At 38.1% G+C, this 21568-nt stretch overlaps 1 protein-coding gene across 2 annotated transcripts in view; it reads right to left on the bottom strand.

Annotated features, from left to right (window-relative positions):
• Positions 1-357: 357 nt before the first annotated feature.
• Positions 358-21568, bottom strand: part of LOC149208913 (uncharacterized) — an 86785-nt gene continuing 65574 nt past the window's right edge. For both annotated transcript variants that reach the window (XM_089396204.1, XM_089396205.1), the window contains 2 exons: positions 2987-3058; positions 358-1703 (listed from right to left, as the gene is read on the bottom strand). In XM_089396204.1, the coding sequence (XP_089252330.1) occupies positions 708-1703; positions 2987-3058 (1068 nt within the window). In that variant the 3' untranslated portion in view covers positions 358-707. The remainder of the gene's footprint in view (positions 1704-2986; positions 3059-21568) is intronic.

The following is a 21568-nucleotide window of genomic DNA, read 5'->3' as shown; positions in this document are numbered from 1 at the left end:
TAAGCAACACACAAAATAAAGAGCAAAAAAATATTGATGCAAGATAAGCAGTACTTAATAAAATATATAGCTAGGAATTCTGCTATGTATACAAATTTAAGTTTGTCAAATACAAAAATGATAGTATTTTGGAGAAAACCTACTAGTTAATGATTCAGATTAAAATTTGTAAGAGAACCAGAATGGAATACAACTTCCTAAATGTAATTAGAACTAATATGCATTATTGAAAATCATTCAAGCTTCTGTTAAAAGACCATTTAGCTAGAACGAAAAGACAAATTATGCTAGGACTCTCCCACCAGAATAAGAGGATCTACTATGAAATGGTTACACGAACCTGACCACGATTATTCATCAATGCAACCAGAAAGTTCCCCTCTCTTTAAAATACTTGGAAATGTAAGATATGAACAACTCTACCCAGGAAATTGATAATCTGGAATTTTGAAAAAGATGGGAGACTCCATGAAGATTGCCATAATGATTAATTCAAACAAGTTCTTAATGGAACACCAATCTTGCTCCATGACAGTGCACAAACTTGGTCGTTACCAAATCAACTCTATAGATGTTCCCACCCTTTAATTTTACAAATCAAGCTACATCTATGTTTTGGAGCCAACATTCATGAATGACAGGAGAAACCTGTTAGTAACATTCTTGATGCATAAATTATTTATTGCCATTCCACCCCTTTCTCACAGCTACCTCCATGTTGTACCACCAAGGCGGATCACATCTTGACTGCTTGAATCCTTTGGATGGGAAAGAACGTTTTCATCCTCTTTTTTGGCAGTTGAATCCCCATATAGATCATGCAACTTAGCAAGATTACTGGGTAAAGAGCTTTTCTCTTTAATAGTTTCCTTTAAAGGACTTCGTTGCCGTTCAGCACTTACACTCCTTTGATGCCTCCGTGGACTACGACTTCTACTCCTCCAAGAATCCCTATCACGAGATCTTCTCTCAGTTTCTCTTTCCCTTAACCTCCTATCATTGTCCCTGTCCCTACCTCTATCTCTGCCATCTCGATCATAATCCCTACTCCTTTCATGTTCTCTGTCACGCATGCGAGCATAATCCCTGTTCCTCTCCCTGTCACGCTCCCTGTCATAGTCTCTGGTCCTTTCCCTGTCATAATCTCTGTTCTTTTCCCTGTCATGTTCCTTGTCTCTGCTTTTTCTGCCTCTTTCATCTCTATCACGATCCCGATCATAATCTCTACTCCTCTCCCTATCATGGTCCCTAGCAGGATCCCTGCTCCTCTCCCTGTCACGATCCCTGCTCCTCTCTCTATCATGATCCCTGACACGATCCCTGCTCCTCTCCCTGTCATGTTCCTTGTCTCTGTTTCTGGTTTCCCTGTCTTGGTCTCTATCCCTCTCCCTTTCTGCATCACGATAACGATCACCATTGGTTGATTTTGGAATAGCATCACTGCCATTCCTGTCACGAGGCAGTGTTCGACGCACAGGTGAGGCATCTCGGGTAGAAGCACGATGTGGTGCACGCTGGCCAAATGACACAGATAAAGCAGCTTTAACTGATGGTGGCCTTCGGGCAGTGTCATCTGATCCATGGCGATTAGTATCACCAGTCACTCCTGCATGCCGAGTAGGAAGATTCATTCGTTCCAAATGAGCAGTAATTTGACGCATGATAGGTACCGGTATGCGAGGAAAAAGTGTATCAAAATAGTACTGCACAGAGATTGAGTCAGCGACGAGCGTGCATTAGCAAGCTTCATCACAAATATGACATGCCATTATAAAGGTAAACTTTTTGCAGTCAATGAATGACGTATCTCCATACAGATGAAATCAGACAACAACAATTTGAAAACCCATCAACCACAAACCCCACCACCCCACCCAAAGAAAGAAAAAAAAAATCCAATAGAACAAGCAAATCAGTTATGAAATTCATCAAAAAAAGGTTCTACATATGTGAGACTTGGCAATGACTTTTTTATGTCAAAACTGTCGGAAGATAACCATAACAAAATCACATTCCTTGTCCCCTTACAGAGAACAGTACATCACCAGCAAAACTTGACAATAATTCTGTATTTATTTGAATAGGGGCAGTCTATATATAGACTGAAATTAAAACCTTACAATAAAAGAGGGAGAGGACTTTTTCTGATATCCAGTAACCATACAAAATGTGCCTGTCAGCAAAGTAAGTTGCTGCAGGCCAGAATAAAAAACCCAAATCTTCATTTAAGCATGTTGTAGGAAATCAAAATTGTGTGGCCTGAGCATTCAGTTCCATTCAAACAACGAACATAAGAAGTATATCAAGATAAGGAGCACACATTTTCTGGTTTATAAAGAAAACTAAACAAGCAGAAGAAAGGAATACATTTATATCACAACAAAATATATAGATAGTATGGACACAAATGTGATGATTATTACATGATATCTACCATTCAGATTTCGAGAATAGTAAAGCACAAAAATCCAACATAGCAGATTGGTTCACATAACATGTTTGGACCATGTATCACTTCTTCAAGATCAACATTACAAACCTTTTACAGCGATGCTGATAAAGATCTGCTCGCGTTCTCTTTCAATAACACCTCCAGAGGATGATCCCATGCTCAAGGCTCACATGAACAACCATGAGTGGTCAAGAGAGCAAGACAATGAAACTGACATCCAAAATCTTTGCACCGAGATTACATATTAAATGACTGAATGTACTTCTCTAAAACACCAATCTTGAAATGGAAGCACCATACCAAAAACCAAATAAAGAATCTACACTTGCACAGGTAATTTCCTGAAGTTGCAAACAAAGATAAATTCACGGCATGGTCCTATGAGAAGGATTATAATGGAGTACTTGAAAAAAAAAAGTACATTAAGACTAATTTTGAAAAAATAAAATAAACTTTCAACCAAATGCATCAGACATCCACAACACAAGCTCATTCTTCCTTGGAGCGATACAGCTTTAAGGTTATGATACTAACCTGGCCTAGAAGTAAATCACGAACATAAACACCCATTGTGGTCATCCTTCCATTTGATCCTGGAGAAAATTCCTTGAAAAGGATATTACAAAAATAATGAAGTCAATAATATAGTGCTGTATAAAAGTAAGAAAGTCTAATAAACCATGTGATTAGAATATATGAAACAAAAGATAAGATTACTCGAGAGATTTAGCATATCATGCAATAGGTAAGTACTCCTAAAAATGAAATGAAATGAAATTATATGTATACTCTTGACGAAAGAAACGTCAATAGAATTCCAAGTTATGAACAGTACAAGTAGCAAAATAAGGAGTACCTAGCACATCGCCCAAGTAAACAAAAGCCACACTAACAACAATTCAAGTTCCAGGAAGGTAATACAAGGACAACCAAAAAAAAAATTAAAGTTGAAAGCTAAGGGTTTCACTGTAAAAAATCATAGGCAACATTGCAGGAACCAAAACTAGATATTTGCATTAGAAGTAGTGATTTGAATTTGTTATGAATATAATTTATAGAAAACATAAAAATAATGTAAACAATAATAATCATAATTAATGATTAAACTAACTAATAGTTAATATTGAAGAGACATGTCCATTTGTGAAGGGGCGCCTGCCTAAGCATATAAGCAAGTCCTCACCTTCATTTGTAATCATCTCATCAATTCTTTATATAATATTCAATATACAATTACTTGTCCTACAATGGATGTCTTTGTCTTCGAAGTATTCTAAAGATTACTCCGCTGCGTATACGAACCTTGTTCGTTACATTGGTATCAGAGCATTCCTCTGAAGTATACAAACTTTGTTCATTACATTGGTACCAGAGTTGTTCGATCCTTTGGCCGCTCAACCACTACACAACAACAGTCTGGCCCAGCCTGGCCTTTGGCCATCAAACTTTCGTCAACATTGTTGTCGTCAAGATTCAAGTGTTCCACTACATAGATTTCAGAGTTTCTCCATTCTGCCATCAAGCCTTTGGCCATTAAAAAAAATCAAAAAAAAAGTAGAATATAGATTACCTTTCCAAAATAAATTTAATAAAATAAAAAATTGAAAAGAAAAAAAGAATTATATATAAGGATAAAAATAAAGATTTTAAAAAAAATCATATAAAGAAGAAACCAAATACAAAAATTATAAAAATATTATAAAGAAGAAACCAAATAGGAAAGGGAAAGGGAAATTTCAAGTCAAAAACATAAAAGGAGAAATTGTTAAAAAAAAAAAAATCAATATTGAAGGAAAAATTCAATTTAAAAGAATTTTTTAGTTTATGAATTCAAGAAAAGAACAAAAGATGAGTTCCACACAACAATCATTATTTTGGACTAAATGTCCGTTTTGTATAACATACATTGAATATCCATGGATTCCTAAAAATTGTGAATTATGTTGTCCAACATGTGGAAAATTATTTAATGCAAAAGAATGTCAAGATGATGCACTGGTGCAAATGACAGAACAAGAGGAAAAACTTGCAAAATTGAAACAAAAATTAACAGAAAAGGACAAGGAAATTTTGCGTCTAAGGGACCATAATAAAAAACTACTTGAGAAGGTCAAGAAGTCCAAAGATTCCAGCAAAAACACAAAAAAAATGAAGGAAGAAAATGAATGTCTCGAGAATAAATTCAACAAGAATCTAGCATAAAAGGAAGAAGAAAATTTGCGTTTAAAAACCCTTAATCAAATGTTATTAGAACAAATCAAAATTTAAAGATGAGAAAGATACTAAGAATAAAGTCAACAATCTAGAAAGCAAAGAGCTTTTACGTCTAAGGAATCATAACCAAGCCCTGCTTATGCAAATAAAAAAGCTTAAAAGTGACAAGAAATCACTAAATGACAAATTAGAACAACTTACTCAAGAAGAAGTATTGAAGTCTCCAATTGTAACAGTCCAAGTCAAAGATAAAGGAACAAATACCGATCCAATCAATATCACAACTCAAGAAGAGGATAAATCAGTTGAAGTGAAAACATACTCAAAAGTTGCAGTCCAAACAACAAAAATTTCAAGTGAAGATCTCACAAATAATCAAGCAATTTCTGAACCTGAAAGAAATCAAATACCCCCAATAAAACAAGAAATCACCACAAACAAATTAGGGCAAGATCAAACCGCAAGAACCCCTTATCGACATCCAAATCACAAGAGCAAACAACTAAGTCAGTCTACATATTTGAACCATTCAGAATGGAAGCTACAAATTTATGTTCCAAGGAATGCAACAAAATTTATGTTCCAAGGAATACCGAAGTTTGCAAAATCCAATCCTATGATAACAATTCATTACAAAATTCCAGTGATTGGAAGATTCCACAGAAGATTAATCAAGGATAGTCAGATCCATTCTCAATCAAACAATTTAGTTTATCGCTCAGAGGATCATATCGTCTTGTGTCAACGAAGATGAAAGTAAGCATAGTTTTAAAAACCAATTGGCATGAACCGAAAAATGGTCGAATCGGTTGGTTCATTAGGGAACTGAATCGAATCAGGCAAAAAAACCTAGTTTAAGGGCTGACTTCGCCAAAAAAATCACAAAAATTAATCAAACTGGTCGATTTATGAAAAAACCGACCGATAAATGGTCAACCCAACTGGTTTTGTCATAAACCGGTCGGTTCATTGCCAAGGCCGCTGCAGATGGTGACGAACCCACAGAGTCTTTTTTGAAGCTTCTTGGGTGTTTTGGAGGGAAAGTAATGGTTGTTTCTGTTATGAAACCAGCTCACAAAAAGATAGAAAAGAGAGATCCACGCCTTAGAATTCAGCCTCTTCGAGGGGGCAACCTCCTTTACATTACATAAATGAACAATTCTTGGATGATACAAATGACAAAACCTCCTTTCTATATATAGGAGTCTAAGGAGTCACAATATAATCCAGCCGACCTAACAATAATAATATAAAGCCACAAAAATAACAATAGAGGGATTCTATGGGGCACAGAAATAACAATATGGGGGTAATAGGGGCACAACAATATAAATAGGGGTATAACTACAATAGTAATGGGGTAATCACTAGTATTATAGGGACCCAACATGCCCCTCTCCTTCAAAAAAGTGTTGTCCTCAACGCTTGAGTAGTTCTGGATACTTCTGCATAAAATTCTCATCCTCCCATGTGGAATCTTCAGCGGATAAGTTCTTCCACTTGATAAGATACTCTGAAATTGATCGATTTCGTAGCTGTCGAGTTCTTGTTTCTGTGACTGCTTCCGGTTCCAATATAATTTTTCCTTCCTCGTCAAGTTCTGGCAATATTGTTTGAATTGGGAGCTTGTCACCTATAACCTTCTTTAAACATGAAACATGGAAAACTGGGTGCAATCGAGAAGCTGCAGGAAGCTCCAATTTGTATGCCATAGTACCAATCTTTTGCAACACCTTGTACGGACCATAATACTTTGGTGATAATTTATTATCCTTCTTAGCTTGCTTTAGGGACATTTGCTTATATGGTTGTAGCCGTAGGAATACCCAATCACCTACATCAAAACTTCTTTCACTGCGATGTTGATCTGCCTGTTGTTTCATTCTATTTTGTGCCAACACGAGGTTATCCTTTAAGAGTTGGAGGACTTGTTGTTGATGTTCGATGTGATGTTCCACTGCCTGAACCTTAGAATTTTCTCTTAAATATGATGTGATGGATGGTGGTTGATACCCATAAAGTGCCATAAATGGGGTCATTTTTGTTGCTGTATGGAAGGAAGTGTTATACCACCATTCAGCCAGAGGCAACCATTTGACCCATTGTGTCTGTTTATCAGATACAAAGCAACGAAGATATCCTTCCAAACATTTGTTTACTATCTCAGTTTGCCCATCAGATTGAGGATGATAAGATGAGCTATGAGCTAACTGAGTACCAAGACAAGAAAATAATTCTGTCCAAAAATTTCCAGTGAAAATGGGATCTCTGTCACTTACAATAATCTTTGGGTTTCCATGTAGCTTTTGAACTGTTTCCATAAATGCAGTAGAAACTGTACTGGCTTTAAATGGATGTGATAATGCACAAAAGTGTGCATACTTGGTAAGTCTGTCAACTACCACCATGATGACACTCTTTCCCTCAGACTTGGGTAAACCTGTGATAAAATCCATTGAAACCTCCTCCCAACGTTGGCTTGGAATGGATAAAGGTTGTAATAGACCTGGTGTCTTAATTGTTTCAACTTTATTTTGTTGGCAAACCAAACATTCCGCCACAAACTTTTGAATATCTGATTTAAGGCCATCCCAAAAAAATTCCTTCTTAACCCTGTGGTAAGTTTTTAAAAATCCTGAGTGCCCTCCTAAGGGAGAAGTGTGCAATTCCATAAGAATCTTTTGTTTTAGCTGGGAATTCTTACAGAGGTATAAGCGATCTTTGTACCATAACGAATCATTTTGCCAGCTAAATGTATCAGAAGTACTGGAATCTTGTTGTAGCTTTCGAATAAGTGCCCACACTTCTTCGTCATTCTTCCATTCCTCCCTTGCTTCGTTTATCCAATCTGGTTGGATAATAGAAATGGCACACAACAATGCTTCCACATCCTCATCCTTTCTTGAGAGTGCATCTGCCACCACATTTTGCTTCCCTTTTTTGTAGATGATTTCAAAGTCATAACCCAACATCTTTGTGACCCACTTTTGTTGCTCTTCAGAGGATAATCTTTGTTCTAAAAAGTATTTAAGGCTATCATGATCCGTTTTTACCTTGAAGTGTCTTCCCATTAGGTAGGGTCGCCATTTCTTAAGTGCATGGAGTATTGCCAACATTTCCTTCTCATAAATAGCTTTGCTTAAAAACTTTCCCTTGATTGGACGACTTTCAAAAGCAATGGGTCTTTCATCTTGCATTAGAACAGCACCAATTCCATTTCCTGAAGCATCACATTCCACAATAAAGGTTTTTGTGAAGTCCGGTGTAGCTAAGACCGGTGCTTGGCACATTGCCTCTTTAAGATGTTCAAAGGCCTTTGTTGCTTCCGAAGTCCATGAAAATGAATCTTTCTTCAATAATGTTGTTAGAGGTGCTGCTATTCTCCCATAATTCTTAACAAACTTGCGATAATACCCTGTCAACCCAAGAAATCCTCGCAGATGCTTTATGGATGTGGGGATTTTCCATTCCTTAATGGCTTTAATTTTGCTAGGGTCTACCTTAACTCCTTCATGAGATACAATATGACCCAAATATTCCACCTCCTGGACTCCAAAGAAACATTTGGATCTTTTTGCATATAATTGTTTCTCCTCCAATAGTTGTAGCACCCTGTCAACATGTTCAACATGATCCTTCCAAGACTTGCTGTAGATTAGTATATCATCAAAAAATACTAACACAAATTTTCTAAGGAATGGTTTGAAAATTGAATTCATCAAACCTTGAAATGTTGAAGGTGCATTGGTAAGGCCAAAAGGCATGACCAAAAATTCATAATGACCCTCATGAGTTCTAAATGCCGTTTTCGGAATGTCTTCAATCTTCATTCTGATTTGATGATATCCCGAACGAAGATCCAACTTGGTGAAGTAAATTGATCCATGCAATTCATCCAGTAATTCATCAATGACAGGAATGGGGAACTTATCTTTAATAGTGAGCTTGTTGAGCTCCCTATAATCTGGACACATGCGCCATGATCCATCCTTCTTGTGCACCAATACTACTGGAGCTGAGAAAGAACTTTGACTCGGTTGAATTATACCAGCCTCTAGCATTTCTGCAACCATACGTTCAATTTCACTTTTTTGGACATAGGGATATCTGTACGGCCTGATGTTTGGAGGAACACTTCCTGGAATCAGATGAATAGCATGATCATGATCACGCATAGGTGGGAGACCTTTGGGAGTCTCAAATACCTTGGAATGATTGTCCAGGACTTTTTGGAGATCTGGAGAAATAGATGATTCCAATGTGGAAACATCTAGCGAACATAATTGTGCAATTACACCTCTTTGCTCCTTTTTTAGAAGCTTTGTCATGCCATTAGAGCTGATTATCTTTCCTGGTTTCCCTGCAATACCCCTTAATTCAACTTCCTTTCCTTCCACAGAAAATTTCATGAAAAGTTCTTGAAAATTAAAAGCTATTGTACCCAAGGATTGTAGCCATTGGACTCCTAGTACAACATCAGCACCTCCCATTGGAATGGAAAGCATTGGGCTAGTCAATACATATTCTCCCATGGATAGCTTGATATTATGGCACTTTCCAGAACAATTTATTGTTCCTCCATTTGCAATCATCACTTGACACTCTGGTGCTGGATATAGGAAGCAATTCAATTCTTTTGCTACCCTACAATGAATAAAATTGTGGGTGCTTCCTGAATCAATCAACACTATTACCTTTTTCTTCTTGATTTGTCCTTCTATCTTGATGGTTTGAGGAGTGGTAATTCCCGCCAATGCATTACAAGATATGGTCGGATTTATTTGTTCTTCATCTAGGCTTTGTTCCTGGAATATATCCTCTTCTTTTGACCTTTCTTGCTCCTTTTCTTCTTCCTCTTCACAATCTATGTAGAATAATTTCTTCTCAGCACACTTATGACCTTTTGTGTATTTGCTATCACAATTGTAACAAAGCCCTTTTGCTCTTTTTTCTTCCAATTGTTGTGGTGTCAACCTTGTAGGTTGTGGAAGACTATGGGCAACAACACTTCCGTCTTTATAGTTGTGAATGGTATGCTTCCTAGTTGCCATAATTTTGCTTTCCATTTTTCTTGCTAACCTGAATGCCTTCTCTAATGAATCAGGTTCCCAAAGGCGCACATCATGTTGGATATTATCCTTTAAAGACCCTATGAACACATCAATCCTATGCTCCTCTGGAATATCTTTTACCCTTATGTTCAATTTTTGGAACTCCTCAATGTGCTCCATTATTGAACCCTTTTGTTTGAGACTTATCAATTGGCTAAAAAAAGTGTTGCTTTTTGTATCCTCATAATGTGCTATCAATTCTTCCGTAAAAATTGCCCAAGTGATAAATTGTTTACGAGAACAAAGCCATTGATACCATACAAACTGATTTGGTTCCAAATATAAAGTTGCCATACGTACCTTTTGTGTGTTTTGCACATTATTGAGATCGAAGAATTGCTCCATCTGTAATATCCATGTGGCGGGATCCTTGCCATCAAACTTCCTCATATCGATTTTTGGAACATGGTGAGTCTTCGATCCAACATTAGAGTCTATGGAATCATGATTAACATTTCTTTTGTTCTCATCATGAGTTTCCTTTACTACCTTTTCACCATTAGTGACCCTTTCTTGTAGCAACTTCTTCAATTCTTCCATGTCTGTCTTCAAATCTATCTTCAAATTTGCCATCGAATCCTCCATCTTAGCTTCCATGCCCTTTATCTTAGATTCCACGCCATTTATCTTAGCTTCTGTTAGCTTTTGTGAGCGTGACATTTGTTGCACTTGTTCTTGTAATTTTGATATATCATGTAGCATTTCTTCCTCTTCTTCATGAGTCATGCTAGAGCTTTCAGGTTCCTTACTAGGTGTTTGCATTTTCTTTCCTCGGGGCATCAGTTACCGATAATAATGCTTTACTATGCCCTTTGAATTCCGTTAAACCAAGCTTACACAAAAATTAAAAAAAAAACTACACACCTTTTTTCACTTTATAGAAGCCTGATATTGAATCTGATGTATCTCTGTAATTTCGGATCATCCAGTTCTGAAATTGCTACCTGTAGTAGCCTTCTGCGTCCTCTTTCCAATGCCACAAGTCTGAGCCAAATTGGATTCTCCAAGGAAGAGTTATGTGAAATCTCCCACAGTGACTTGCTTTTAGACTGGTTCAGTAGAGCGAACTTGTACGACGTGCCACGAGTCACTGTTTCAACCTTTGAATCTGAAACACACATACAAGAAACTACAGTCCGTCCTCTTTCTGTACCTTCTTACGAAATTTCAATCCGATCCCCAGAGAGAAAGTTATGACGATTTTCCCCAGGTCACCTGTTTTGAATGTAATTCAGGAGTCTGCAAAAAGACCAACTTCCTCAGATCATATCTCCGCAAATATCGCGCGAAAAGCTCTGAAATTCGGACCCAAGGTTCAGCGCGATTTCTTCTCAAATGGGTTTTTTTTGCGACTTCTGAAACGTCACAGAAAAAAAGTTATAGCGAAAATGCCACGATGACCTGTTTGGAGCAGCGAAACCCTAGAATCCAAAGCTCTGATACCAAATGTTATGAAACCAGCTCACAAAAAGATAGAAAAGAGAGATCCACGCCTTAGAATTCAGCCTCTTCGAGGGGGCAACCTCCTTTACATTACATAAATGAACAATTCTTGGATGATACAAATGACAAAACCTCCTTTCTATATATAGGAGTCTAAGGAGTCACAATATAATCCAGCCGACCTAACAATAATAATATAAAGCCACAAAAATAACAATAGAGGGATTCTATGGGGCACAGAAATAACAATATGGGGGTAATAGGGGCACAACAATATAAATAGGGGGTATAACTACAATAGTAATGGGGTAATCACTAGTATTATAGGGACCCAACAGTTTCCCTCCAAAAACACCCTCTCTAAGCCGTTAAAAGGAGCTCCACCCCCTCATTTTCCTTACACATCTCATTTGGAGTTTTGTAAGTTTCATTGGGAGCTTGGAGTTGAATTTTTGCTGGAGTAGTGGAACAACAGTGAGTTTGAGCAAAGTAGTAGCCACCATGCCTCCAAAAGCCAAGGATATTGCATGGACTCATTGTGATATGATTGATGGCAAAATGATTTGCAATATTGCCAAAAATCTATTGAAGGAGGGGGTATTAACAAGTTCAAGCAACACTTGGTTGGGATAGGAGGACTCTAGAGGCCATTTAGAACCTCATTGATTATATATTTTGTTGTTGATGTGTATTGCACTTGGTGCCATTTTGATATTTTCACCTTTACAAGGTATATATATGAGCAAACTTTGCATAATTTGTGTCTATTGGTTTGGAATCATGGTTTTAAATCTTAAAAACAATTTTTTCAATTAAAAATTAATTAGTTCATGTGTTCTTTCAAACCGGTTCATTGAGATCTAACCAATCCCAGTTTGAAACCCAGTTTATTAGGTGGACCCGTCTAGTCACCGGTTCCGGTTTTTGAAACTATGGTTCTGAGATAAGAAAATATTCGAAACGGAAAAGAGATCAAGCCCTTTCATCAGTAAGATTTGAGGACAATGCTTTCTGAAGAGGAAGGCAATGTTATGAATATAATTTATAGAAAATATAAAAATAATGTAAACAATAATAATCATAATTAATGATTAAACTAACTAATAGTTAATATTGAAGAGACATGTTCTACGGACATGTCTGTTTGTGAAGGGGCCCCTGCCTAAGTATATACGCAGGCCCCCACCCTCATGTGTAATCATCTCTTCAATTCTTTATATAATATTCAATATACATTACTTGTCCTACAATGGATGTCTGTCTTTGAAGTATTATGAAGATTACTCCATTGCGTATACGAGCGTTGTTCTACATTGGTATCAGAGCATTTCTCTGAAGTATATGAACTTTGTTCGTTACAGAATTCCCTAGATGGGTACATCAAATGTAACTCACCCTCCAACTATTTATATCCTCTATGACAGTTTATTTCCTATTCTAGATTACCTTGCATACCTATCAGTAACTTTATCTCACACCCAAAATCTACCATTGCAATCATTTATAAACAATACACATGTATTAGTGTGTTGATAATATCCCAGTAATAACCAATGAGTACAACATATAAGAGAATAGTTAAAAAGAATAGCAATACATTGAAAGGAACCAGTCTTTGTCTGAGTCACTGGAAGAACATGCAATGCCATCAATCACGGTTGAGACCCTGACATTGAACCTTAAGCTGAGAGGAGATATGGTTCGACTAACTGAGGTGGTGTAAGAGTATACCTAGCAAATATTTTCCTACCATCCAAGGCTGACATACTCGTGGAGGGGGAGAACCTGGTGAGATAATCTTGCCTCCATGCCCCAAAACCTATACGGGACCCATCAAAGCTCTAAGTTTAACCAAGATAACAGAAATCAGAAGACCAACTCATGATTGTGACTTAGAACATGCAGGAAACAAGTTTTTCAGAAACAGTGGCAAGTCAAACTTAAGTTGTAGTTCAACTCGGGACAAATCACAAATCAAGCTTGACTCACAATTAGTCCCAAGTTTGACTCGGTTTAAACCAATATTCTATAAAATGCCAAACGACCATGACTTATTTATTTTCTCTTTTCTGTTTGTTTGTCCTCTCCCACAGCAAGCCACAAACTGACTGAGAAGATTCCAGAAAACACACCAACACATCTAGGGCATCATAAAAATGACATTGCAAGGTTTTGCTGTGAAACATGCAGCGCAATTTATAATTTTGCACCTAAGACCACATCTACATGCTCATTTCAACCTTTATTTACTGATGTTAGTAATTTAGGGGTTTTAATGCTGTTATTCAGGTTTTTTGAGTAATTCCTTTAGCTGTTTATTTAGGGTTTTTTTCCTGCTATTGTTTTCTCAGAAGTTTCAAGGCTGCTAGCCTATTTGTGTCCACTGTACACTGTAATAGAAGGCATAAACCAGAGAAAACAGCAGTAAAACCTCTTTCCTAAGTTAACAGGAAACAGATACATATCAAAATTCAGACAGGGATCTGCCAGACTTTTGAAACGCAGGATCCAACTACGGTAGCGAAACACCACTTACAAAAAATGCAATAATATTTTTTAATTCAAAGTTAAGAATCAAAAACTTTCATGAATCACAACATTAGACTGAAGACTGAAATCATAATGCATCATACCTCGTACAAAAAAGGATAATTGTAATTACAAAATTGAGTGTCTCATCAATGAACACTCTATTAATACAATAATTTAGAGTGGGTCTAACTACATAACGTGAAATGGGTCTACATCCTCATCATCTGAATATTTCAACTCTAAATCATGATCAACTAGTCATCTTCATTGAAATCTACCTTAAAGTCTAAAGATTCTCAGCTAGGTATGATGGTAAATGAATGTCATACACTACTTGACATCATGCTATTGTCTATGTATCATGCTGTTCTATGCTATCAAATTATAAAATATATCCATCCTGTGTACACAACGAAAACCAAAACTATGTATACAGTATATAGTATTATCTATCTAGACCACAGGGGCCAGCTCAATTGGCGATCGCCGTCTTACAAAGTATTATTTAACCATGAGATTCAAGGTTCAAATCTCCTGTGGGTCAAGCCAACCAAAAAAATGATAGTATTATCTATCGAATGTCTCTGAGCTTTCACACTAGCATAATCACAAACTGAAAATAGAAATTTTAATATCACATTCCTTTCCTGCTAGCATTATCGTATGCTATATAACCCACAGGCAACAGGTAATTAAAAATTTACCTATACAGCAATACATCCTACAGGTTAATAATAATTAATAAGTAATCTACCAAAAGCCTAAATAGAGTATCTGTGTCTAGGGTTTCAAAGGTGGTCAACATCCTTAAAAATATTTTAAAAACAACTCGAACACTAACGAACAGGATCTGTTTTGGCAGCATGAGATCTGTTTCTGGGCTTGAAGTACCCATTTATGTGGCAGATCCTACAATGATCTGGGTGCGATCCATATATCCTATCAGGATCCAAAACGTGGACCCGAAGATCCAGCCTGAAGCCCCCGTAGATCTGGTAACACCACCTTTTTCCATGAACTTTTTAACTTCTAAACTGTAACAGCCACACAACCTTAACAGAGAAAATGAAAATGCCAAGGGAGAGAAACTCTGCTTGGATTTACTGTCAACAGTTTTCAGCCAAGGGAGAGAAACTCTGCTTGGATTTACTGTCAAAAGTTTTCAGCCAAGGGCAAAATTTAAATGTGAATTTTGCACGGATACATGTAGTGGCAGTCCGCACAAATTTGAATACCACCTTCAATATATTCCCAGCCATGACATTGGTCATTGCTGTCCTATTGATGAAAAATGTTAAACAACAAGAAAACTTGTCCATTGAAACCTTTAATGAGGTTATGGCAAGAAAACCAAAATAAATATAGAAATGGCAGCAGTTGGAGTCGGCCAAAGTTTTCTAAAAACCTCATTGTCCCTCCCTTCATATGAATCTACAATGCCATGCCCGAATTTTCCAACCACCGCTTCAAGTCAAAACCAAATGCAGCTTACTCCCTTTCCTACAAATATCAGATGTAGGGTGGAATATACACACATTAACAACTTACCTATACAGCAATACAGCCTACAGATTAATAATAAGCAATCTAACTAAAAGCCTAAATAGAATAACTGCTGCTCAAGGTTTCAACTAGGAGGTCAACATCCTAGAAAATATTTTAAAAACAACTCAAACTCTAATGTTATTTGCTTGGGATCTGGCATGTGAGGGCCAGTTTGGAACAGGATGGGGCATGGGATTCATTTTATGTGGCAGATCCCAAATGGACGGGATACATATCCTATCTGGATCCGAAATGTCGATCCACAGATCCGGCCTCAAACCACCACAAATCTGGTTGTTAGGATATTCCGACACATAGGATATAGTTAAGTTCAACTTGGTCTAGTATAGAGTTAGGTTAGAGTTAGGTAAAGTGTGTTTCTTTACCGTTGTACATTTTGTAACTTACAATCCGATGGTCACGATATGTAGTGATCCGACGGTTCACTCTCACCTCGGTATTACCGACACTTGATCCGTGGCTTGACACCCAATTGGTCCATGAGTTCTATTTAAAGCGCATGGAGGGTCATTGTTCGGGTAATCCGTGCATGAGAGAAGCTTATGTAAATTTTCATTCTTTGATTAATAAATTCCCTGTAGTACCCACGTTGGGACAGGCCGTGGACTGTTTCCCTCCTTGCACTTTGAGGGTTTTAACCACGTCAAAAATACTGGTGTATTGATCTGTGATCTGGTTGTGAGCGGTGTCCTTTTGGTATTCTTTCTGAGGAACTTACCCTGTAAATTCCTACATGGTATCAGAGCTATTTGAGGGCCGCGTCCGTTGGTGATCCAAATCTGAAGCCGGTAGAACTGCATGCGGCTGTCGTTTCCTAGATCTGTTGTTTCTGACTGCTTTCGGGCCGAGAGGACTGCTCTGTTGCGTTCGGAGCATCTGTTCCAGTGAGGAACCCCTTTCGTTTCACGCGAAAAGGTTTCCGGTAGCCCTAGCTGCGTCATTTTTCAGATCGGGAGGTATACAGTGTTTTTTGCAGTTTACTGTTATTTCTCTCTGCTTATTTCGGTCTCAGTTTATTTAGCTTTTTTTTTAACCGGATCTATACCTTCATTTCTGCGTATGCTCTTTGCCCTGCGACTCTGTGCGATCTGGGCAAATCAGAAACAGAAAGGAAGGATTTTTCTCATGCGTATGCTCTTTTCCCTGCACCTTAGTGTGATCTCGGAAAATCAGAAACATTGAGAAAAATATTTAGTTTTTCGGCTAAAGCTAACTTTGAGATTTTTTTTTTAAATTTCTAGTTTTTTGGCTAAAGCTAACTTCGAGCCGCAAGGTTCGTTTTTCTTTGCATATTCGTGTTGGGTTTTGTGTTTTGTAGGGAAAAAGAGCTTTCTCAAGGCAAGCACGCAAACCAAGGCCCCCCCCCCCTCTCTCTCTCTCTCTCTCTCTCAAATTTTTTGTATAGATCAATTGGTTCAAAGCTATTTTAAGAGAGTAGAGGTCTTGGGTTCAAGTCTCCATTTTGTGGGGGCGGATTTTTTTTCATTCCCGCACATTCGCGCACTTTGCCGGCAACGTCAACAAATTTTTTTTCAAAAAGCCATAACTTCTTCATCCGGAAGCCTTTTTCAGAGCCGTTTTTTTTAAAACCGCCTATTTTTTCGAGATCTATCCATTGGAACACTTACTTTCAGCATCTTCAGCTTCAGTTTTTTTTTTAAAATGGAAAGTCCATGCCAAGTCATTCTTGACAGCACTAACTACTTCCAATGGGTAGCCTACATGGAAGATTTACTTAGAAGTAAAGGTCTCTTCAGAATAGCCACAGACCAAGAGAAGAAACCAAAAGATGAAGACAAGGCTGCAAAATGGGAAAATAGACAAGATCAAGCACGTGGTTTGATAGGGATGTCTATTTCTCCTGATCTTAGATTCCACATTGCAGAACTTGAGACTCCTCATGAAGCATTAGAAAAACTCGCTAAAGTTTTTGGGATTAAAAATGAAATTAGAGCCCATCAACTTGAAAATGAGTTGCTTACTTTGGATCCTAATAATTTTTCTTGCATTGAAGATTTCTTGTCCAAATTCAAGACCCTTAGATATCTCTTGGAAGGTGTTAAAGTTAAGAAAGAAGATGGTAACCTTATTTATTCCATCCTTACTAAGTTGGGACCAGCCTACTCTGTATTTGTTTCCACTTTCCATTCTACAAGGGAAGCTTTCATTTGTCAAGGAAAAGACTACAAGGCCCCTTCCTTTGACTCCTTTTGTGATTCCTTAATAAGAGAACAAGAAAAACTCTTACACCTTGGTCTTCTTAATCTTGGAAACTCTTCCACGAAAGCGTTAGCCGCCCAGCAGCAACCAAATTCAAAGAATCCTAAGAAGTCATATCCTCAAAAGAATGGTCCTAAACCATCTCAGCCTCAAAATGAAAGATCATTTCAGCAAAATGATAAGACCAATAAAAACAAATGGAAGAAGACTGATAGACATTGTAACTTTTGTAATCGAGATGGCCACTTAGAATCTAAATGCTTTAAGAAGATGGAAGCCTTGGAAGCCGCAATGAAGAAACATAACATCCATGTGGAGCCTACTTCAACTTCAACTTCCGGAATGGCACTTTCTGCATGTCGTTGTCAATCATCTCAGTCTGGTTATGCATTAAATGTATCTTCTTCTTCTTCTCATTCTCATGAGTGGCTCATTGATTCTGGAGCCTCTTATCACATGGCCAAAAACCAAGCCATGTTTTCTTCTTTAAATGATTGTAACACCAAAAATATATATATTGGTGATGATAGATCTCTTAATGTTGTAGGGACTGGAACTGTTCATCTAGACAATGGTCAGTTTAATGATGTATTATGTGTTCCAACTTTATCCTGCAACCTTCTATCTGTCTATCAGATAACTCATTCAGGTGAAGGTAAAATTGTTGAATTTTCACCTCATGATGTTGTAATCAAGGATCTAAAAGATCCTAAACAGATTCTAGCTACTGGTCTTGCTGATGATTCCAAAAGGTTGTATAAGTTTCACAACTTTGGGTCATCAAATCTTCCCTCAGTATTTGTTGCTCATAATGATGAAGTGAGCAAACTTTGGCATGAGCGATTTGGTCACTTAAACTATCGCTCCCTTCAGCATCTATGTAAAGAAAATATGGTGACAGGTCTTCCTATGGTATCTTGCAGAGATGGTGTTTGTTCCGGATGTGTACTCGGAAAACATCATCGGGACAGTTTTGACAAACGTGCCTCTTGGCACGCCTCAGCCCCTTTACAGCTTGTGCACAGTGATTTATGTGGTCCTCTTCCTGTTGCTTCATTCTCTGGCTGCAAGTACTTCTTAACTTTCATTGATGATTTCTCCAGACGCACTTGGGTATACTTCTTAAAACTCAAGAGCGAAGTATTTAACACTTTTTTGGCCTTCAAAGCCTTTGTTGAAAAACAATCTGGACATCAAATTCTTAAGCTAAGAACTGATAATGGTGGAGAATATGTTAAAAACACATTCATCAACTTTTGCACCGAAAATGGAATTCAAATGCAACATACTGTTCCATACACTCCACAACAAAATGGTGTAGCTGAAAGGAAAAATCGCACCTTAAAGGAAATGGCTAATTGTATGCTGCAATCTAAAGGACTCAGTCTTAGTTTTTGGGCCGAAGCAATTAATTGTGCAAATTATATAATCAATCGCACTCCTACTAAGGTTCTAGAGAATATCACTCCAGAAGAAGCTTGGAGTTCCATTAAACCAGATGTAAGTCACTTTCGTGTGTTTGGAAGTGAAGCATGGGCCCATATTCCAGATGAAAAGCATAAAGCTTTAGAACCTAAGAGTGAGAAATGTACTTTTGTTGGATATTCTGAAGATGTAAAAGGTTATAGACTTATTCCATTTAAGTCCAAAAATGTTATCATTAGAAGAGATGTAAAATTTGATGAAAATAAATCGGCCTGCGAGCCTAGTCCGGCGGATGTGCCACCTCTTCCTATCTCTTCTACTTTTGAAAACATTTCTTCTTCAGATGATGAAAGCGAGGATGATAATCCTCCCCCACCTTCTCAGGATCCTCAACTTCCAAGATGGGTCCGTGCTACTCGGGATGCAGCAGGTGATCTTGCCGGTGATCCTACAGATCAGCGACGTACACGTTCTCAGTTTGAAAGAGCCTCTTCTTTACTGGCTCAAGCTCCAGTAAATCATGATCCTGACACTTTTGCAGAAGCTTCAGGCCATCCACATTGGGAAGCAGCTATGAATGAAGAATATCATTCATTGATGACAAATGATACATGGGATCTTGTTCCTCTACCAAAGGGACGCAAACTTGTTAGATGTAAATGGGTTTACAGAACCAAGTATGGACCAGATGGGAAAGTTGATAAACATAAAGCTCGTCTCGTTGCTAAGGGCTTTTCACAGGTTGAAGGCATTGACTACACTGAAACCTTCTCCCCTGTTGCCAAAATGAACTCTATCCGCCTTGTTCTTTCCCTTGCTGCCTCTTTAAAATGGGAAGTCCATCAGATGGATGTTAAATCTGCCTTCTTGCATGGGGACTTGCAGGAAGAAATCTATATGGAACAACCCATTGGCTTCATACAAACAGACTCCAGCCTTGTTTGTCGACTTAAGAAATCCCTTTATGGCCTCAAGCAAGCTCCTCGGGCTTGGTATGCCAAAATGGATAGCTTTCTTTTAGAATCTGGCTTTTCTAGGTGTCATTCTGACAATACTGTCTACACCAAGAAAGTGGGCAACTCTCTTATCATCCTTGTTCTTTATGTTGATGATCTTATTCTTACTGGTAGTGATCCCAACCTTATAAACCATGTGAAGTCCAGCCTTAAAAAGAAATTTGAAATGACAGACTTAGGACACTTACACTATTTTCTCGGTCTTCAAGTCTTGCAATCCCAGGAGGGTATTTTCCTTTCCCAGTCCAAGTATGCTTGTGATATTCTTCGTCATTTTCACATGGAAGACTGTAAGCCAGCCCCTTCTCCCTTTCAGTCTGGAGTCAAACTTTCAGTCTCTTGTACTTCTCCTGAAGTTGATGCTACCTTATACCGTCAACTTGTCGGAAAACTCTTGTATTTAACCCATACTCGTCCTGATCTTTCCTTTGTTGTTGGCCTTGTTGCTCGTTTTATGCAAAACCCCCGTGAAAGTCATTGGAAAGCAGCTAAAAGAATACTTCGTTATGTTCGAGGTACAGTACAGTTTGGGATTCATTACAGTGCCAAAGCAGCTCCTCTGTTAGTTGGTTTCACTGATTCTGATTGGGCTGGTGACCCTGATGATCGGAAGTCTACTGCCGGTTATGTCTTCACTCTTGGTTCAGGACCTATTACATGGGCTTGTAAGAAACAGGCTGCCATTTCTCTTTCGTCAGCAGAAGCAGAGTATCGTGGTGCCGTGGAAGCTAGTAAGGAAGCCTTGTGGCTTCGTCAGATCCTATCAGAGTTTGGCTTTGAGCAGCAGCATCCAACCACACTTTGGTGTGATAATCAAAGTGCCATTCAGCTATGCAAAGATCCAGTCCAGCATCAGCGCAGCAAACACATTGAACTACACATGCACTTCATCAGAAAGCTCATTCATGACCATGTTCTTGAAGTGCAATATTGTCCAACAGATGATCAGGTTGCAGACATCTTCACAAAGGCTCTCACAGAGGCGAAGTTCACTAAACTTCGATATATGCTTGGAGTTCAGGAAGTTGTCACTAAGGGGGGATAGGCTCTAGTGCCTCCTTCCTTCTCCTATTGTGTCATATTTGTAAATCCTTCAATCCTATCCCAAGTTGTTCTTAAGGGGGGATGTTAGGATATTCCGACACATAGGATATAGTTAAGTTCAACTTGGTCTAGTATAGAGTTAGGTTAGAGTTAGGTAAAGTGTGTTTCTTTACCGTTGTACATTTTGTAACTTACAATCCGACGGTCACGATATGTAGTGATCCGACGGTTCACTCTCACCTCGGTATTACCGACACTTGATCCGTGGCTTGACACCCGATTGGTCCATGAGTTCTATTTAAAGCGCATGGAGGGTCATTGTTCGGGTAATCAGTGCATGAGAGAAGCTTATGTAAATTTTCATTCTTTGATTAATAAATTGCCTGTAGTACCCACGTTGGGACAGGCCGTGGACTGTTTCCCTCCTTGCACTTTGAGGGTTTTAACCACGTCAAAAATACTGGTGTATTGATCTGTGATCTGGTTGTGAGCGGTGTCCTTTTGGTATTCTTTCTGAGGAACTTACCCTGTAAATTCCTACACTG

Source organism: Pinus tabuliformis, chromosome 1_2 (assembly GCF_031772625.1).
Source record: "Pinus tabuliformis cultivar Carrire ecotype Pingquan chromosome 1_2, CPIR1, whole genome shotgun sequence".
Lineage (NCBI taxonomy): Eukaryota > Viridiplantae > Streptophyta > Pinopsida > Pinales > Pinaceae > Pinus > Pinus tabuliformis.
The sequence above is the reverse complement of the archived record's forward strand: the minus strand, read 5'-3'. Positions and strand labels throughout refer to the sequence as shown.